The sequence below is a fragment of the Xiphias gladius genome, chromosome 21 (assembly GCF_016859285.1).
Source record: "Xiphias gladius isolate SHS-SW01 ecotype Sanya breed wild chromosome 21, ASM1685928v1, whole genome shotgun sequence".
Lineage (NCBI taxonomy): Eukaryota > Metazoa > Chordata > Actinopteri > Istiophoriformes > Xiphiidae > Xiphias > Xiphias gladius.
Genome location: NC_053420.1, coordinates 7533984 through 7555176, shown reverse-complemented (window position 1 = coordinate 7555176; position 21193 = coordinate 7533984). Strand labels below are relative to the sequence as shown.

The window sequence follows — 21193 nt, the reverse complement described above, 5'->3', positions numbered from 1 at the left end:
TCAGATTATATGAATATGAGCCAAGCTAACAAAACCAAATTTGATATATTATCATTACAGACAATAGAATATTTTGCTTTTGTAGAAGTTTACTTTTAACTCTCATAATTAAGGCCTTAAGATGACTGCTGTCCTTTCAGGGCTCAATAAATACAATAGTCCCTGCCTCTCCATGTTCACTGACTGGTGGTTGGACCACTCTGGATGGGTGAGAAAGAGGTGCTGACCAACTTATTTTGTGTTCATTATGTTTATGGCTAATTACACCATACCTCTGCACAATTTTCTGACAGCAGAGACCAAACAAGAATACACATGCCCCCCCAAGCGTGTGTTTTATATTTTGACAACATCGTCTGTCACAGTCACTGATCTCATGCTTGGAATAAATCAAAGGTGTTATCACACTGCCATGGGAGTCAAACCCAGAAACAAAACAATGTGTACCTCCCAAGTGTTCACTTTTACTATTTTCGTCATGCACGAAGAAACACAGTGTGTCTCTATAACTCCATTTTATTACCTTGTTTTGATTCAAAGACACATTAAAAGGCGGATAAAAAAAAGAGGCGTAAAAACAGACTAAAAGTGTCACAAAAAAATCCCAGAATAACTACTGGTACAGACCTATGCATGGCTTCTGTTCAATGTCAGAATGGCATTCAGTTCTCCATACTATACAGATACGCACTCACACATACAAATGGGAACAGGGTGTATCCTGCAGTTTATCAATGAATTCTACCTGCAGAAGCAACCCCCTTGTGAATGTCCCCTAAGTATTTTTCTTCACACTATCATGGGGCCTCCTCCACTTCCAAGTGTCTTAAGGTCCATATTCCCTTCATTATACCCCAGAGATGTTGAGGTCGCTCTCCCATTTTGTGAAATCCAGGTTCATGTCCTCCCTTTGAATGTGTTCATGCAGGTATAACTCCCAGAAAACTTGTGGATCTCTTCAATTGCAACTTGTGGCATGAAGCTAAAAAGTACATAAAGACCAAGGATGGAATATTAAGCATGATGCATAAATTATGGTGACGAAAACAAGACCAAATTAAAACAAAAACAAAAAATAATAATGTGAACTGTGTACCTTTTTAGAATCACAAGGGCATGCATAGTCCAGGGCAGGTAGAGGAAGGCCTTGTCAGCTCTGACTGCATCCACTGTCCTCTGGGCAACTACCTCAGGTTTGAGAGGAGGAAAGAGCTGGGGAAACCTACAGGAGAAAGTAGTAAGTAGTTGTAAGTTAAAGTGAGGATCCTTCTGATTAAATTAAGAATGCATTTTCGAGGCGTAACACCTTCGCATAACAAGCTCTTTGGTGGAGATTTTAATTTGAAATTATGCTTCCAACAAAGCCTGCTTAATATAGTTATATAAGTTTTTAATGGCACCATAGTGAACAAATTATACAATCACTGAGCACTTTATTTGGAATGCAATACTAATACTGAGTAGGGCCTCCCTTTGCTTTCAAAACAGCCTCAATTCTTCGTGGCATGGATTCCACAAGATGTTAGAAACATTCCCGTGAGACTCTGGTCTATTTTGACATGATTGCATCTCATAATTTCTGCAGATTTGTCAGCTGCACATTCATGCTGCCAATCTCCTGTTCTATAACGTCCCAAGTTTGTTCTATTGGATTTAGATCTGGTGACTGGGGAAGCCACTGAAGTACAGTAAAATCATTGCTATGTTCTTGAAACCAGAGACGACTTTTGCTTTGTGGCATGGTGCATTATCATGCTGGAAGTAGCCATTAGAAGATGGTAAACTAAAGTAATAAGGGGCCAAAAATTTGCCAAGAAAACATTCCCCACATCATTACATCACCACCAGCAGCCTAGACTGTTGACACAAGGTTGGGTCCATGGATTCATGCTGTTGGCGCCAAATTCTGACCCTACCATCTGCTGCTTTCCAAGAAATCAAAACTCATCAGACCAAGCTACATTTTTCCAGTCTTCAACTGTGCACTTTTCATGAGCCTGTGCCCACTGCAGCCTCAGATTTCTGTCCGTGGCCGACAGGATCGGAACCTGACGCGGTCTCCTGCTGTTGTAGCCCTTCTGCCTCAAGGTTCGATGTGTTGTGCATTTTGAATTGCTTTCCTGGTCATCACAGTTGTAAAGAGTGGTTGTCTGAGTTACTATAGCCTTTCTGTCAGCTTGAACCAGTCTGGCCATTCTCCTCTGACCTCTCTCATCACGAGGAGTTTCCGCCTGCAGAACTGCTGCTCACTGGATGTTTTTTGTTCATTGCTGAGTAAACTCTAGACACTGTTGACTGCATGAAAATCCCAGTGGACCAGCAGTTTCAGAAATACTCCAATCAGCCTGTCTGGCACCAATAATTATGCCACAGTCACAGTGATCAAATTTTTTTTCCCCATTCTGATGTTTGATGTGGACATTACCTGAACCAAATCTGCATGATTTTACACATTGCACTGCTGCCACATGACTGGCTGACTGGACAATTGCATGGATAAGCAGGTTTACAGAGGTTTCTAATAAATTGCTGTTGGTGGAAGCTGCCAAACTGTACATTAAATGTTTGTGTGGTTTCCAAAAGCTATTACGCAACAATGTGAAAGGTTTGGTGTACTCATACACCTGTACATGAACGCTCTGTGTCATAGAAGCTAAATGACTTACACAGTTCTGGAGTATTGGAAAGTTCCAAAGCATCAAGGTTCAGTGTCATCTATAAAGGCCCAAGACAGCCACTAGGGGGCAGACAGACTGATAATGAATGAATCCAATGAATTACTAAATGAATTTTGACTAGTGCGTGTTAAACTCGTCAAAGTCATGAACTCACACTTTGGAGGTTCCCAGCACTGTGACAGTTTTTTATTGTGATCTACTTGGATGTAGCTCATTACAGAAGAAAAGTCAGCAGATGCAAATCCCTCTAGTAGGTGTCAAGCTATTTGATGGTCTAAGTGAAAACTTTGAACTGCTGGTGACTCTAGATGAAAAGTCAGATAATCACCAAACTTATTAGAATGTATCCTCTTCGGACCTTGGGTATCTGTAGAATACTTCACAGCATTCCATCCAATAGTTGTCGAGATATTTCACTCCGAAATAAAAAACACACTCCGAAACTCAAATGTCAACCTCGAGGCTAGAGGCTCGAGGTTGACAAAATATGGAAATCCACCCAACAGTTTGAGATTTTTCAGCCTGAACCAAAGTGGTGGGCTGACTAACCTAAGGACCAATATTAACATCCTTCGAGTCATGCCCCTAGCATGGCTAAAAATAAAAATCAATTATACATTGCATATTTAAACTCTTAGATAGGTAACATAAACCAACAGATGTGAGAAGGATACACCTTCAATTCCCACTGCTAAGTGCATTCTTACCTGACTCTCATACCCTGGAACATCTCTGTATTGGTGTGGAAGGGAAGCACAGTGGTGCAGCCAACGCCGGGACAGTCCAGCAGGCCCAGTGTCAGGCTTTCCATGAAGGCCAGCGACGAGGCCTTGGAGGTGCAGTAATCTATGGCCCCAGGAATGGGAGACTGGGACAGGATGGAGTTTATGCATACTACATGGCCGTGCTGCAGCTCCAGCATTCGAGGCAGGAAGGCTTTTGTAGTCTGGAACGAGGAAAGAAAAAAGGTAGAATGAAGGGGAGGATAAAGACAACGTGGAAGGAGGAGTGGTAATAGGCCCACACTGTAACCACAGATTAAATTTCCATTTCCATTTAGTTGATAATTGCATTTCTGTCTTCTTATAACATAGTCTTTTGATCTCCATTCAAAATAAAAATGCCATGAATTTCAAAATTCCTCCGATGTCTCAAGGGCTGAGAGGCAATTTGGAAATACCCCACTTAACCCGCTGTAATAGCAGTTATGATTAACAAGTCTGGGGGTGCCTACTGTATATACTGTCATGCTATAATCAAAATATGAACATGATGAGGATAATCTGCGAGGAGGAATTCCCCTACATCTGCATGTGAACTGCCTCTGCTTTAAATTTCTGCAAGTCTTACCCAGAACTGTCCCATGGTGTTAACATGTTGGGATTTCAGAAGGGCGTCGTCATCGCTGTCCATCAGACTTTTGCCGTGGACTACAGCTGCGTTGTTCACTAATACCGTAACATCTCCCACCTGAGATTAAAAAGGCACAACAATAAGAAGAAAAGGAACACAGGCGAACATCTTATGCATTTTCTGTCTGCTTTCTTGAGATGATACAGTTGTGCTGCACCAGAGCTGTCAGCAATATTCCCCGCTCTTATTCTGATATTTCAGATGAAGTGTAATCTATACACCAGATGGGAGACAGAGCAGTTCGGAGCCAATACACATACAGAGGAGACAGAGAGGCATCCCAGGGAAATATTTTATGATGCGTTTCACTGTGCACAAATGACATTTCTCTTTGTTCAAGTAGAAAATATCTTTACAAATATTAAACCGGTGTACCTTTTCTCTAACCACCTTGGCTTGTTTGTAAACTTCCTCCCGATTGGCCACATCACACAGGAAATAATGGCACTCTGTTCCTGAGAGGGAGATCTCTTCAGCTGTTTCCTTGAGGCACTTTTCTGTCCGCCCCCACAAGATCACCTAGCAAAAGATAACATTTTCAAACGTTAGGCAGAAATAGAGAATGTTCTGCATTGAATCTGTGACTAAATCAGAAGCACCTCAAGTGACGAGTTGCCTATAAATGGAACAAAAACATTTGTTTTTGTTTTTTTACAGTGAGTCGTGAACAAAAACATTACGTGTGTTTTGTGCAATTTTTCTGGCAATGAGACCTGGAGATGTTTGCATAGCAAAGCTCTTTTCATTCAGAGAACAGAGAGGCCATTTTCACTCCAACAAATAGTTTTCGAGCAAGATTAAAGGCTTGGGGGTTGCTGTGTGAATGAATTGTCTCTTCATCCACCCAGAGACTAAATGAAGGCTGGTCATTTGAGCAGGGAACATGGGGTTGGACAGAGATGGGGGGGTAGTGATTGGGCAATTAGATCTGTCAGTCCCTGGGGTCAGGGAAAGGTAATGAAATCAGGGGGTGAGCCCTCCTCATCTCTCAAACACAAATTCTCAAAGAGATTACACGGACTGTTGGGCAGATGAGCCCCGTCATTTCTGGTCAGGGAGTCTGAAAACAGTGCGTGTGTGAAGTGCTGAGGACGCCAGCGTGGGATTTGGCTGGTCGCCCGTGACCAAGGTTAATATTTGAGCAAAAAGTCCTCTCGAAAGTGATCTCGTGTATCTGAGAGACAGAGAGACTGCATGTGTGCATGCATACACACACAAAAGGAAGCGTGTCGGTCTGTTAGCCCGTGGATCATCAGACTCATCCCCATTGTTTTATACCAGTGTTTATGTGTAAACATAAACCTAGTCAATGGGCAGGATGGATTTACAATGATTTATTAGTCTTGACATGAAAGACATGTAAGATTAGGTTTACCATAGGGAATATATATATGAACATATAGCATATTGTATTGTACATCCTCTGCTTTTTCTACTTTTGGATGGTAAACTGAATCTGTCGTTTAACAAATTCCAAGACTTTACTATAGCTAACACTCTAAATAACAGTACTTTCAGCAAGCGTCTAGTGTTTTAGTGCGTGTCACTTTCAAGGGGTCCATTGCAACAAACGATCACACATTGTCTTTTGTAGAAACTGAACCATCAACTTGCATTGAAAGGACACTTGGAGGCAGTGACCATCTTGTAACATTTACTCAGGATTTGTCTAGAGCCAAACATAACATGCTTTCAAATACAGTTAATTAATTAATTTGCATAGCCGCAATCCTTAAAAACCACCACATTACCGTGTTGCTATTCATTCTCAGGCAGTGTTCACGTGTCAATGACCATCCAATGGTTATAGTGGCAGAAGCAAACCAAAGACAGAAATATTGACACTGTTAAGCTGGAGGGACATCAAAGATTACAGAGTGGAATGTGTTCTTTATTTCTTTATCAGATCTGGAGCAATAAGTGGCTTCTTCTGTGAACTGCCCTTTGTTTGAATTGCTTGTGATTGGGTTTTTTGTTTGCTTCATTTGCAAGCCCATTTAAGTAATCAGTGAAGGCACACGGGTCTTGATAAATAACTGAAAGCTTTTAATAGGATTTGAGCCTTACATACAAAGCTGACAGCTCTCATTAAAAGTCAGCACTCAAACTGTGCTCTCCTGTTAAAATGTTATTTAATTCATTAGGTTTATCACCCGTCACAACACACGGGATCCTCAGAACAAACAAGCACTGACCAAATTGCTATGTGGATAGAAACAGTAAGAAAACAGTTTTTAATTGACCTTGCACAAGCCCCCTTCACTATCAGTGATAAACCAGTAATTGGTCCAACTAGGCATGCCTAACATGACTCAACGTCAACACATGCTGTAAGTAAAAGATCTCTAATCAACAAATTTATGTTGGAAAGCCTGAAAGAGGACCTTGAGAGAGAGAGAGAGTGCAGATGCCACTCAATACTGGCTGAGGTGTACGTCTCCGTGTCCCCAGTAGCTCCAGCTGAATAACAGTGATACTCTATCTCTCAGGTATGAATGTATGGGTGGGTATGAACCCTCCTTTTCACACCCATTGTAAGGGCCAGCAGAGAGGCGGCACACAGAGGGGGCAGCAGGAGTTCAGGAGGCAGTCGCCTGCCGCTGTCTAATTACTGCGGAGACAGCAAGGTCAGTTGCAGGGCAATACCCAGCTGGGAGCGGTGTGCTTCCCGCCTCCAGCACAACACACACACGCACACACACACGCACACACACACACACACAAACCTGTTGTCGGTGTCTGGGTTTGGTTCATCTTCTTTGCAGTGATCTCTTTATATAATGTTAACAACCACATAAAAATCCATGTTTTCTGCAAACACTTTACTCTGGAGTTGCTGTTATGGTACTGAAAAGTACTTGGAAAAAAAAAAAGGAGCTTTGAAGAAATATGCTGTTTAAAGTTGTCAACTATTTACTTTGATTGTTCTGAAAGCCCTCTTGCAGTGCTCTGAACTTGGATGCTGTGTTTGAAAATACTTTGGTTCAGGTTTATTGTTTCAGAGCTTTGTTCTGCAGCAGTCCACCCCGTCCCCCCAAAACAGCACACATGAAGACCTGGCTCCCCTCCCGAGTCCCCGGCTCTCCATCTCACTGAATTCCTTTATCAGTGCTGTAGTTAGTCTTCCTCACACCTTAAAAAACACCAAGGCCCGAGAAGAGGGAAAAGGAAATTCCGGCTGCCAATCACAAAAGGGCTCAAACTGGGGTGAGCACAAGTTCATAGAGGTTAGCCCCATTCATAATTACCGTCCTATTTCCTTTTAGCATCTCTTTAGGCAGGGAGTAATTGTCATACACATTACCACAGGTGTTGTTTTCAAAGCCTTCACACCTTGATAATACCCAACAATGGGGTGCTGAAAAGCATGGTGACATCCTTTGTTGTGCAGCTGCAAAGTAAAGCTTTTAAAACCCACTGGTTTCTTCTTGCCCATTCCCTGAGGAGATGGCATTGAACGACAGAGGGAGGCAGTTAGTGTTTCATTGAGCTTTTAGAAATGTTTTCAAGCTGCTAAAATTGCGACTTAAGAGAGCATCCAAGATGTGGAGCGCATGTCATTCACGTACAGATAATTACAACCTGCGGCCTTCAGCTGGGCAGCTCGTTGCTTTCTACGGGGGGAAATCACTACCATTTGCTTCCACGTGCAATGATGACTCCCATCCGAGTTGATCCAAAATAAAGCTGCTCTGTATTAACATGTCACCGCTAAAGAGACACCAGTGTCTAAATGTACACCCACTGGATTGGTAGACAGACTGTCGCTGAAAATGATTATGGGAACAGAGGTTAGCCTGGCCTGCAGTGATGAGGAACTGTCTATGTAGCCACTGGAGCAGTGGCTACATTGTTAGGGGGTGACGGACGGTGAGGGTGGGGGGAGATAGGAGGGTGAATGGTTTAGTTGGGTGGAGTAGTCCTCTGCAACAGGCAAGACTGGACGCATTACTTTTAAATTATTTCCACTGAGAATACTGATTTGCAATTTAAGGATTTGCAGACATGACTAATGGATTGGTCTAACTCTGAGGTGTATTCAGATTACTTTTGGATCCCCATTGCTTTTGAAATCTATAGGGCAGGATTTTAAGCAGCTGCTTCCATGCCGTTGCGTCCTTAAAACGTGGGTAGCAGCATGTTAAAATTCACCTTAATGTCCAGCTGGGGAACATAATGGCGAATCATAGCTTCACTGTCTTAGGAAAAATGACTTCTCATATTTTTGGACCCCTTGCCTCATAAGAATGTGTCATCTGATTACACCACGCTTCAGTTTATGTGGAATTTGACAATTGCTACCTTGGTATTTGACTAATCCAAGACAATGCGACCTGCTCCTCTCTAACTGTTTTTGTTGGGTCCACATTGTTTTGCATACACTCCATAAACAGGCACCTCGTGTCCTCATGCTGTGCGAAAAAACAAAACCTAATCTGGATTTTATTAAAACCATCATGGAGCCCCTTGTTGTGTTGGGATATGTTGGCAGATTTTACAAAAGTGCAAAAGACTGCTAGGTAATTGCGTGAATGCCTCTGAAGCAGCTTCAGTGAAGCTTTGTGCACAGAGCAACCCCTCACACCCCCTTCACCCCCACTCACATGCAGGCACTCTGAGTCGATGCCTTTATCACAGCCGACATCTTCAGATAAGAGGCTTTCTAGACATTTCAGTCCTGCAAGAAATCACTCCAGACCATAACAGAATACACGTCGGCCAAGTGATGCGCTTAATCACGTTTATCAGCAGTAAGAGTTATCCAGACCTGCCCTCCGGTTGACCCATGTTGTTGCGCAATACTTGAACCAAAACCGAGGGGCTGTGTCTCCAGTCACACTGGACCAACGAGTCTACTTAGAGGTCTCGATCCCTGCTTTCACCGAAGACGGGGAAACAAACAAACAAAAAAAAATACACTCGGGGCGAGGTGGGCAGGACCGACCTGGTTACCTGAAGCTGGGGGAGGGAGGAGCAGGGAGGCTCAGGCTGCCCAGCCGCCACTGCTGGTTTCGACACAAACCAAACCTCGGCCAAAAGCATGCCTTGTCAAAAGTAACGTCAATGACTTGCTACATTGCTGTGGAAAGAGTGACAGTAATACATTGGCCGCAACAAGTGGTCTGAGGGGGAACGGAATTTACCTTTCTGGCTCCCTGCTTGGCAAATTCTTGGGCCAGATGACGTCCGATGCCTCGTCCCCCACCGGTGATCAATACCACCTCCTTGGTCAGGTCCTTCCTTCTGCTCGGCAGCAGCGAGAGCAAACTTGCTCTGACTATATAATAGACCATCTGAACCGGGAAAAGAAACATACGACACGCGCTCCTCAGCTCCATCGCAGCCAGCGCTCGCGGGCAGCCGACGAGTCTGGTGTTCACGCCGCGAGTTTACGCGCACTACAGATACCCGCCCCGCGGTGAGCAGTTCGGAAAAACGCCGACTTTATGAGCCGCCGCAAGTTTGTCCGCATGCGAACGATTTCATGTGCAGCCTCGCGGCGCGGCGCATGAGTTATCCGCGGGCCGGGAAAATGTTTGGGTTTTTTCTTTTCTTAAAAAAAGCAGAGCGGCGTGACTTCAAGGAGCTCTGACATGTCAGTCGAGTGTGCGTCGGGATCTCGCGCTGTGTGAGTGATCGGTCATCACGCCTGTCAACCACTGGTAGAGACGCAGAAGCGCGGAGGCACGAGTCCGGGCAGCGCTCCGTGGTGCGCGCTACTGAAACCGCTGGGCTTTTGGTGTTGTGTTCCTGTACTGTCCTGCCCTGCCTTATATATTACCGCCTCTGCCCTGGCTTCGGCACTTCCACTTGTGAAAGGGCCTGGATCAACCTAAAGGGGAGGTTTGGAAGGGAATTAATCCTGATTGACATGTTAAGTGGGGATGAATATTTTTGCTCCAGTGCCCGTCTGCCCTGAGTGGTTGCTTACTTGCCTCTTCTCCACCCCCTTCATGTGGCTACAGCGGTGGTTCTCAACATGTGGTCCAGGGCCCCCCCAGCGGTCGCCCCGCGGCGTCCCAGGTGGGTGCCCGAACTCTTTTGGGGAGAGTTTAACTGCATAATTTCCTTGACTCTAACTTAACCTCGTTACATAACAAACACAGGAACAATGATGTTACAGTTATAGGTCAATGCGAAACCAAAAACAAAAATATTCTTATATAAGAGTATCAGATGAGGGAATCTGAGGTCTGCCTAAAAATGACTGAGAGCCCGGGCCAACTAGTCCTCCCCCAATTAATTAAGTAAAACAAACAGTCTAAGCAAGCAAACCAACAATCAGCAAGGCACTAAACAAACACACAACCGAGAAACCTGACAACTGCAACCATAACACTAGCCACTTAAATAAGTAACCTAAGTATAGTGCATCCATAAATAAATTCAGAGCCAGGTAGCTCGCTTGGCAAACCTCCTTCCAAAGCACACAAAGACTCGAAAAAGTTTGCTCCGAAGTGATCCCCCTCACGTTGGGCAAGCTGGCTCAAACCTGACACGGAAAAGTACATCTGCTGATGTGCCCTTGAGCCAGATGCCGAACTCCGCTTTCTCCTGATCCGATATTCTGGTGCTGAAAACCCTGCGAACAAATGTGCAGCCTCATACTGCACGTAAGAGTCAGGCCTGGGTGCCTGCCTGTAGCATGCGGGCTCACATAATAAATTACAGCAGTTAGGTTTTATAAGCGTGGCAGAGTTGATGTCGTACTGTTTTGTGAACACTTTTTTGCTGTTTTGCTGATGTCTGTCTCCACATTTGTAGCGGTCTCATATGTGAAAAGCAGCATTAGTTTTTGAAACCAATTTGTTGTGTTAACAGCATTTCGGAAGCAGGCTATATCTTTCTGTGCAATTTGGGAAATAGGTCAGCCCTGTCTCAGCAGCATGTCAGGGTGACAAACAGAAAACTGCATGAATGCCTCCTAAACAAATCCTACGAATTCATGGGCCTCAGACAAGATTCCAGTCTGTGATTTTTGGCCCTGGCACTGTGATTTTTACTGGGTATCGCTGAATGCAGGGCTTTTTCAGCAACTGGGAAGGGTTTAAAGAGCAGCCTCACAATGGTTGCTTTGTGCTGGGCTCAGCTACTTAGGGAAGGCAGAGAGGCTCTAGGGGACTGCTAAAAACTCCAAGACAACACGACTCCAGATGCTGTCTTCATTTTGGAAATTTCTGAGATTTACAAAATGTGAACCCAAAGACACCAGTGTATTTCCAGCTGAAGTGAAATCAAACACAAGTGACTGGATTTGCAAAAACAAAAACAAAAAAGTCTAAAGATATACATTGCAGTGAGTTGCAAATGGGTTCAGGCTGCCAACAGAATGCAAAAATGTAAATAGAATATATTTCCGAGTGCACTGTTTATTTATACCCATGCTATCACTGCCATCTACAGATCAGCAATGAAAGTTCAGATAAGGGTGTTCTCAGTCAGCCTTCACTGGGAGCATCTCACAACATTTTCTTTCCTTTGACACCAGACGGTGAGAAGGCTTCTCTGTGCAGAGTGCAGCCGTAAGCAGCAGAGCTTTCCTCAATACTAGGGGCATGAAATCAAGCAGAAAGAAACATAACATCCCTTACATATCTGTAAAAACATTGCTGGGGTTGTGAAGGCAACCTAATGGGTACTATGGAAAGGTATGGGTAATTTAAAAAAAACTTCTCCATTAACATAAAAATATTTTGTGCAGTGTTTCGTAGTGGAAGAACTCGGATCCATTGGGAAACATGTAATTACTTTGACTACACAGCCATAAAATGTGTTGAGGAACATAATTAATTTTTTCCTGGGCTACAGGCAGCCAAACATGTCATTAAGTGAAACTGAGGTCACAATGCATTGCGTGCACATGTGGGAGGCGTGGAAAGAGACTGAGAGCAGGTAGATAAAACATTTACCCCTAATGACTTACCTTCAGCAGGGCAGACCAGCAACACCATGGACATTGGCTCGGCAATTTTAATAATTGGCTTCGCTGCTCTTGTTGCAGCCTTCCTCCTTATGGTAATTGGACTTGTGTACTCTGAGCTGATGAATTCAGACATTCCTCGTGGGGTTGCAAGTAGTGGGAAACTGCACATGGTTCATGGCTTGTTCGTCGGCATAGCAATTGTGGTGAGTACAGTATCTATGGAATTGCTAATGCTTCTTGTTTTATGTTTCCTGCATGTTATTGTAACTAATTAACAGTTTTTTTTAATTATTAAATTGACTTATTCCTTGGTGTAAAGTAGAACGCCTCTGCTATTGCAAGATAAACAAACAAACAGACAAAGAAATAAAAAAAAAAATCAGCTATAGTCTTTTAGGCCCTTGTCAAAAATGGCTGTCCTTTCTTTGTCCTCCAGCAACTGATAAAGCTTAAATCAGAGAAGGTTTAGATAAGAAATCAAGTCTAACAAAGGTGCGAGAAAGGCAAGGTCATGTGTTCCCCTTCTTTGATGTTGTCATAGTAAATATGGTTTCTCGGAGAGAATAACTTTCACTTTGACTTTAGCCATCAAGAATACTTTTTTTTTTCTTTTCTTTTAAACATTCTCTCACACTTGTGGTAAGTCTGTGATTCCTCTCCTGCCAGGGCCGGATCCTCCATCGTCTGGGCATTTGTCATCAGGTCAGCTTTATCCGTTGGTTCGTTGCCTGTTTTCTGACTTGGTTAAATCCAGTTCCCGCGGGCCTGCGGGTGAAGGACCTGAAGTTTTCTGAAGTGCCAGTGCGAGTCTATGAACCCACCACTGTTTGTAATGGCTTGAGAAGAGGTCTTGTGTATTTCCATGGAGGAGGATGGGTGTTGGGCAGTATAGGTATACAATTTTCAGATCATTTACTTGAGTAGAATAAAATAAAAATACCCAATCAAAAGTACAAGTCCTGCAAAGTTGACTGTTTGGTCCTATTAGTATTCTGTAATGTAGTGTTGTATTGTGTCCAGGTGGTGCTCAGGTTTATCTATTTTATATATTGTTGGGAAGTTTGACCTTTAACAATTCATCACATTCTTCAGAATATTATTGAGTGTTAAGTATCTATCCACAAAGTAACAAGTAACTGAAACCGACCCAAGTTGAACTGGAAAAAATCTGTGAAAATACTTAAATAATCTACAAGTTGGACCTAAATATAGAACGTTCCATTTCTGAATATAAGTTAATATTTATTGAATCTAATACATTTCTTAAATAATATGCTGTCTGAATATAAGAAAGGAGATTAATGTAGGTAGAGAGAGTAGTGTCATGTTCTGTGTGTGTTACTTCTGTTGTGGTTGCCACAAGAAAACCACAACACATCTTTTGTTAACTGTGATGTCCTGCTAATCCCGTACAGATTCTGTTGATGAAGTCTGTCGGCACATCGCCAAGAAATCTGACACCACTGTTGTTTCTGTTGGGTACCTTCACTTTTCCACAATGCACAGAAATATACAAGACCTACTATATTTTGTCTACCAAATCGCCAGAATTCGGCATATTGTCCCCCTGTCTTCCCTCTTACCCCTCTTAGGTACCGATTAGCCCCTGAGCACAGGTACCCTGCCCAGCTGGACGACTGTGAGACCGCAACGTGTCACTTCCTGTCCGTTGCCGAGGCAGAGTTCAGCGTGGACTCTCGCAGAGTGGCAGTCGGAGGGGACAGCACCGGGGCTAACATGGCAACAGCACTGTGCCAAAGGCTGGCGAGGAGAGAGGATGGACATCTGCCGTTCCCCTGCGCTCAGGTCCTCATCTACCCAGCCCTGCAGATGGCAGATTTCAGCCTGCCCTCATACCAGCAAAATCATGCTGTGCCCATATTGTTTCGTGGCCGGATGGCATTCTATTTCCTGCAGTACCTCAGTGGGGACATGTCGCTGTGCCAGGATGTGCTGGAAGGCAATCACGTCCCCACTGAGCTCAGGCCACGCTACAAGGCATGGCTCTCCCCGTCCAACTTGCCTCCCGAGTGCCTCGCACGGGGTTTCTGTGAGCCCCCAACCCCAGAATATGATGGGGAGGTGTATCACGCAATCAAAGCTGGTTTGGAAGATGAGGTCTCACCTTTACTGGCAGATGATGCTGTCATTCAGAAAACCCCACCCACTTTCCTTCTCACCTGTGAGTATGATGTCCTGAGGGATGATGGGATTCTTTACAGGAAACGGCTGCTGGACTTGAAAAAAGATGTCACTTGGCAACATGTGATGGATGGTTTCCATGGGATGATTAACTTTTTTAACCATGGCTGGCTCACCTTTCCCTCTGCACTACAGGTTGTGGATAGTGTTGTTAATTATGTGAAAACACTTTGAAGATCATAAAAAGGATCAAAAATGTACTTTATTCTACTTTCTATCTTGTTTAACATTTGAATAAACAAAACTGGCCTCAAGTGGTGTTTTCTTCTGAGTGTTCTTCATTACAACTATACAGTTCACAGAAGACAAAAACAAACAAACAAACAAACAAACAAACAAACAAACAAACAACCCCCCCACACACACACACACACACACACACACACACACACACACACACACACACACACACACACACACACACACACACAAATCAATAAACAAAACCTGTTTTATTCCGAAAATGAAAAGAAGCCTGAGGACACAAATTCTGGAAACAATTTCTGGAAATATTATAGAGTATACTGCTAAAAGGTAAATGTCATGGCCTAGCCTTAAGGAATGTATTTCTTTTATACACAGATGTGAGACATTTCCAAATTGCTTCCAGGGAACTCTGCTTGCCTTCCCTTTCAGTGTTTGCTGTATCCATGGCAACAGAGCACTTCTATTTCCCCTCCACTGCCTATGCCATTGTGGGGCCAGGTGAATGCACCTACATGCTATCTGTTTGACTAGCTAACAGTGTTCTATCAGGGCTTCAGATTTCCCTGGTTAGGTGTGTTTGACAGCAGGCAAAGTATGAACCAAACAGGGATGGTGCAGGATAAATGGGCCCAAACTGGATGGAGAGTAGAGCAACAGTATGCAAACAAAGTGCTGTTGGGCAAATGGGGAGAAGAAAGACTTCAGGTAGGCATTTGTGTACCTATTGCTTATTTTACTTTTATCCATTGTACGATAATGTAACATTAGCTAAGAGGTTATCAGAAGACAGTATGCCAGTATTGAGGGCAGACTATCTTATGGCACCAGTATTAAAATGTGATGTTCTTATTTAAACATACATCTACACTTTTTCATGCTGCAGATTCAAAACATAATGCCATACCAGTGGCAGCCTGCCAAAGGCCTTGTAACACCTCAGTCGGTAGTCAAATATATAGCAAAGTGATTAGGCAGCCACAGTTCAGCTACATCAGCACAGCCTCCTAGTGGGAGAGGCTAGAGCTGGAGACTAATTGCATTGACGTGAGGTTCAGCCATGGGCTGCTGGTTCAGGATCAGACAGGAGAAATGACTTAAGAAATACTGTACAACAGTGCGGATCGATAGTGAAGTGTGAGCTGTGCTGATCCTCGCGCTGGGCTCATTGCTCAAGTCCTGGTATATGTCCCCTCCTCACTCTTCTTTGTGATGTCTGTTTATTCTGTCCGACACAGTTCACTCGGGAGCCAAAGACAGCCAACAGCATCAATCGTGTAGACTACCGGCCCCACTGGGGCTTCGAGCCAGACGTCGCTGAGAGAGGATCTGCCCTGCTGAGAGCTGAGGTCAGCCTTTAACTGCTCATTCATGGCATTAACACCAATTGAATGCCTGTCACAACCCTGCAAGTCAGGGCTTTCTTCTCTAGATTGTGGCAACTTCTGCATAATATTGAGGGCCAAGATAAAGGCCTGTGACAAAACTCTTTATGAAAGCAAGTTTCAGGTCAGACTCAGCAATCATGAAAAATTTGTTAAATCATCAGTCCTAGTGGGACTTAAAGGCTAGTTAGAGCAATTTGCTGCTGTCAAATGGTGAGCCTTTTGAAGATTATTGTAAAAGAACAGGTCATGCCCTCTATATCTTAATCAAGTGAAAGCCAGTGGATATGGGCTATGTTGAGACTACTTTGTATTGTCTTCCAGGGGCTTCCTTCCAAGCAGCTATTTGCCCATTATGGCCCAACATCCCCCTCATTAATTAGTCACTCAGTATGAAGAGCGCAATGGGCTTATGCACACCAACGCTTTGCCCACTCTGCAGCCCTGGCATCCAGAGAGCTTGACATGGCAGCCTGAGAGGTCTGACTGGCCAATTTCTGGTAAGACCACAGTTTAAAGTGCCATGCCACCACTGCCTGAAGGTACAAATCAAACATGGGAAAGGATATATGAAACCATCCAGGCACCGGTGCTATGATTCTAGAGCAAACATACTTAAGCAGATTTAATTTTGTATGGACAAAACACATCAGCAGTTGTGCTCATGAACAATTAAATCTAGGTGGCCCCAGATGCCTTCTATTGTTCCAAATCAGTCACCAGTGTAATTAATGGCTGCAGTAACATGGCAGTTAACTTTCTCTTCTCTGTGTTCCTTTCCAGCCCTTCCAACCAACTTTGGTCTGCTGCTGTCTACAAAGCGCTGTTTGGAAAAGCAGCAGTCGCGCCTCCCGTCACTGACTGTGCACAAGTCAGCATACCAGAGGCTCAGTGCCTTCTGCCAGAGACGCCTCGCCAGGGCTTCACACATGCTCTCCAGCCACCTCCATGCAGCAAATCACAACAACAAGGACCTGGATCTGAGATGGTGCTCGCTGCTACAAGTCTCAGATCATTCTTTTAGTTTACTTTCACCATCTCAACATGCTTCGAGAAAACAATGTGGCTCTTGAATTGCCTCACATGCTGCTTGTTAATTTAGCAGCTCTGCTAAAAGTGCCGCTGCTTTGTGGCGCCTCTTTTTATTAGTTGGCTGCTTGAAAAAATTTAACAGAGCAGACCATTTGGGAAATTAAAAGAAATTTAAAAAATTAAACATGATTCTCATTATGCAGCAGTGAGAACTACTGTAGGTTTACTGTGTGTTGTGTCGTGATTAGTTTCAGTTTTTATTGTATACAGTATATGAATATGTGGGTGTCTGTGTGCAAGACTAAGGAGGAAGGAGGGGGTATGAATTATGTCCACCCTTCCAGAGGATAATTACATGCAAATTCTTTCTCTCTCTGCACACTTAATATCTGATCTCAGAATGGCCTGTCAGTATTACCCTAGATACTCTGGAGAGAAAAAAGAAAAGACAGGGAAAAAAGGATAAAACAAGTGTTGACGCCAAGACTGACCTGGGTATTTGAGCAAATCAGAAGCCATGAGTCATCCAAGGCAACGCCCGAAGGGACATGTCTAACTCCCATTCCATTAGGTGTTTAATTACAGGGAATCAAAGTGTTTAATTAGAAGAATCAAAGATGCTTATGTTTGATGGTCAACCATCTGCGTCTGCCTCCCGTTTTCCTGCCTGCCTGCTGCCTTCCAGTGGATCTGAAGCCCTCTTTTTCACCCACTGTTAGCTAGTTAGTTACTATACCGTGCTGCTGATGCCTGCGTGTCACATGACGTCTCTGTGTTGAGACAAGTCTAGAGCTCAACATGTCTTACCCAAAGCGCCGCTGTGTTTGCCCTCTGAGCCACATGATGGTGCTATAGTAGCACATCACTCTCTGAAACCTGTCGGTGTGTCTGAAGTCCTGAACTTTCCAGTCTGTACAGTGAGAGACTTGATTGTAGATGAACAAACAATGAGGGATTTAATATCATTCTTATGCATATTTCCATCGTTAATGTCATTTCTCAACACTTCAAAATAAAAATATACATTTGGCTTAATCCCATTTGTCACTCATTGTTGATTAATATGCAATGAATGACAAATTAATATATTTCTTTGATGTTTATAAAACAGATAAAAAAAAAAGAGATTTAGTTGGTACAATGATCAAAGAATCTGATCAGTCAAGATTAAAATCTTGAATACATTTATTCCTGGCCACTATAAGAGAACAACTAAATGTGTCGGGAAGTTTCAGAAAGTTGTGACAAATGCTTGTAGACGCTCACATATTTATATTGTATGACATACCCATTTACATCCTGTCATATTTAAAGAGCAACTGTAGATAATTGCATTGTATTCAGGCCACTGTGTTTTATATTTGTACTCTACACAGTGGAGCACAGTGATAGATTATCACTATATTTCCCAACCTCTGTAATGTGTTAGAGTTGAATGAACTAATTTACTCTGAGACGTATTTAAGAATTATCTCTACAGCTAAAGAGGTTAAGCATCTAGAATGATATAAAACTAACTTTATGGCAGAAAAGAGTGGCAAATCAAAGAAGCAAACAATTTACATGGCAGCACATCCTGCATAAATCTAAGCAAACAGTAGTTTGACTACCATTAAGAGTCTAATACTTTATATCTACTGCCAGGGGGCCAAGACATAAGAAACACACATTTCTTTTTACAATAGAGGATAAGTTGTTTAAGAAACAGAAGCTTTGTGAAAAGGTCAACTTAATAACACGTCAGAGAAATGACAGCACAGTGGTTATAATTTTACAATAACATTTGGGTCAAAAACCCACTCAGTCAACAAGAAACTTGATGTAAAGCATGCTTCTGTAGGGATACTCCATCACCACCTAATCTTATCATCAACGGAAAACTGAATCCTCATTACACACTGGTCTGCCGCGGCTTCTTATCAGGGAGTGAAAGGACAAAGGGGAAAAGTATGCCCTTCGCCGCAGAGAGGACACTCAAATCCTCATCTGTGAACGCAGGAGAGATCTCATCAGCCTCGAACCTCATGGTGAACTGGCGGCTGATACAATAAACTGTGTCATCCATTGTGACGCACTGAAAGGCAGGGCATCTCAGGAGCCGCTTTGAGCTGCACTCGTACCACAGTCGAGCCACTGTATGGTAGCGGTACACACTGATACCCAGTAGCGGGTTAACATCAAACCGATACAGAAATCTCCCCTCAGCTACCATATCTGCAGTTCTGTCCTTGCTGCCTACTAACAGACTTGGCCTCCAGGTGTTGGTTTTGGGGCTGTAGCGCAGTAGAATATATCTAAGAGTTCCCCCAGAAACAAAAAGCTCCCCATTGCACACTGTGACGTGATGTGCGACAGCAAATGTATCATTGGGCAGTGGGGCCACAAATGTCCATCTGTCTAATCGTGGGTCATATCGCTCCACTGAGGAAAGGCATTCCCCTCCAATGGCGTAGATATAGCCCTCCAATGATGCCAGTTTGCAGCGTGGTCTGGCCTCATTCATAGGACTGATCTCCTTCCAAATGGATGTCAAAGGATTGTAGCAAAACACTCGCTTTGAGGGTGTCATTTCTCTGTCTGTGCCTTGGCAGCCCACTGCCACAAATAAGTAGTTATCCATTGTGCACATGGCACAGGCTTTAGAGATGACCTCCTGTGGGATCAGGCAGAGTGTATGCCAGGAATCTCTGTAGTCGTCATAATAGTACACTGCACTGGATGGTCTATCTGCTGTCCTACCTCCTGTGTTCCAGTCTTGAGGGTCCATATCTGCCACCATGATGAACCTTCTCCCCCCTATTCTCTGCTTCTGGATTTGTTCCCGCTCACCAGCCATTAGCCGCCCATAAAGGTTGGGGTCCCTGAGCACCTGGAGGTAGTTGTCTGACATAACCCCAAGGGCTGCTTTCTGCACAGAGGTCTGGCCATGTTTTTTGGCCAGGTACAGCATCTCCAAACAGTTACCCAGATCAAGCTTGCTTTTCACGCTTTCCAAATCTGTGCCGTCAAGAGTTTTTGCTGGAAGGTGGAAAACTGAAACCCCTGCTACAGTCTCTAGATCATCCCCCTCCCTCACATTAAGGCCTTTGCTGTCTGTCAACGAACTGATCATAGGGTGAACAGAGATGGACTCAATGCTGGTTGAGGCCAGAGAGTGAATCACCGGAGGTGAGGCTGTTGAAGTTACAAAGGGGATGGAAAGTTCACATTGCTCTGCTGCAGACAGATAGCTCTCCTTGCGTCGGAGTACAGGCCGTGTGGGGTGCCTACACTTCAGGCTTCCTAGTGAGGAGGCATCCTCAACAGTGCTTTGTGGTAAAACCAGATCACGCATAATGATGGGGCTCAGAGAGGAAGGAGATTCTGTTAGGCTGCTGCCATGGCTTCCAAACTCCACTGGCTGTGACTCAGAGTTCCTCTCATACTGACACAGCACAGTGTTTGAGCCCGTAATAGAGTGAGAGGAAGACTCAACATAGTAATCATATATCTTTCCGCGCACAATCTGGTCTCCTGTTCCTTCCAGCACCACGTTAGCATTCTCCACTTTGATCTCTGCCTTGGAGAGGAAGCTGGAGTAGGCTCCCTGGCGTTCCAAGTTCTGCCTTAACTCCCTGCCCACACCCACACTGCCCTCCAGCTTCTGCAAAAAGCAAGGGGAGCAGCGCCCCGTTATACTGGCCATCCCACTCTCTGTTGGATCTGGAAGGTTCAAAGCAGATCCAAATGAAATATTACTGGTGGCAACTTCTGCCTGCTTCTGATGAGTGAGTATCTCTCCTTTCATGCTGATATCTTGGTCATTGTATGACAAACTAAATGCATCCTCACTCTTTTCAGCTTGGCATGATTGGGTTTCTGCTGGTGTTTCCTTGATGCTTTCAAATGTCAGGTCATCAGTGGCTGAGTCTGTGTGCGAGGGTCTGGGTCGCTTGCCTCCATCGGTGTCATGCTGGGATGAGCTTTGGCACCGTAGTGTTGTCTTGCAGTTTTGGCAGGTTGCATTTTGTTGCTCTTTGTTGTCTTCAACACACAGCTGAATTTTCTTTGCATCCCTTGAGCTGTAGAACCTGTAGGCCCAAGAAACCAGCAACACTGCAGCCACAGAGATACTCAACTTCAACAGCAGCTGCATGTCGAACTGGACTCCCAAAAGCTCTGCAATGGGCATAGCTGTAGCGGTGGTGGTCGTGACGATTGGTTGACTGATCCTATTGAATGTTATCGTCAATGCGTCTCAGCTGTCAGTAGCATGCTGTTTGGTTTTCATTGTAAAAGAGCTGCTGCGATCTGATGACTGCTCCTTTTTAACAAAAAGGATCCAGTGTAAAATGATACCTCTAGAGGTACTATTT

General features: G+C 44.0%; 4 protein-coding genes across 5 annotated transcripts; 2 read left to right on the top strand and 2 right to left on the bottom strand.

The window, feature by feature from the left end:
• Positions 1 to 234: 234 nt before the first annotated feature.
• dhrs3b (dehydrogenase/reductase (SDR family) member 3b) lies at positions 235 to 9645 on the bottom strand. The gene is made up of 6 exons (XM_040159714.1): positions 9236 to 9645; positions 4467 to 4610; positions 4029 to 4148; positions 3386 to 3624; positions 1097 to 1222; positions 235 to 982 (listed from the first exon to the last, which is right to left on the bottom strand). Exons 1-6 carry the CDS (start codon positions 9428 to 9430, stop codon positions 898 to 900), a joined length of 909 nt encoding a protein of 302 aa, XP_040015648.1. The 5' UTR covers positions 9431 to 9645; the 3' UTR covers positions 235 to 897.
• Positions 9646 to 9844: 199 nt separating this feature from the next.
• aadacl4 (arylacetamide deacetylase-like 4) lies at positions 9845 to 14418 on the top strand. 2 transcript variants are annotated; one of them, XM_040159712.1, is made up of 5 exons: positions 9845 to 10115; positions 12094 to 12218; positions 12682 to 12907; positions 13431 to 13494; positions 13608 to 14418. In XM_040159712.1, exons 1-5 carry the CDS (start codon positions 9977 to 9979, stop codon positions 14389 to 14391), a joined length of 1338 nt encoding a protein of 445 aa, XP_040015646.1. In that variant the 5' UTR covers positions 9845 to 9976; the 3' UTR covers positions 14392 to 14418. The 2 variants fall into 2 exon arrangements, with proteins under 2 accessions (XP_040015646.1, XP_040015647.1); XM_040159713.1 differs by lacking the exon at positions 9845 to 10115 and having other exon boundaries at positions 12027 to 12218.
• Positions 14419 to 15018: 600 nt separating this feature from the next.
• Positions 15019 to 16879, top strand: c21h1orf158 (chromosome 21 C1orf158 homolog). Its single transcript, XM_040158989.1, is given in 5 exon segments — positions 15019 to 15129; positions 15660 to 15770; positions 16131 to 16175; positions 16177 to 16306; positions 16590 to 16879. Coding segments are annotated over 5 exon segments (687 nt in total).
• A 1850-nt stretch (positions 16880 to 18729) lies between these two features.
• klhdc7a (kelch domain containing 7A) lies at positions 18730 to 21009 on the bottom strand. The gene is made up of 2 exons (XM_040116366.1): positions 20670 to 21009; positions 18730 to 20540 (listed from the first exon to the last, which is right to left on the bottom strand). Exons 1-2 carry the CDS (start codon positions 21007 to 21009, stop codon positions 18730 to 18732), a joined length of 2151 nt encoding a protein of 716 aa, XP_039972300.1.
• Positions 21010 to 21193: the final 184 nt, after the last annotated feature.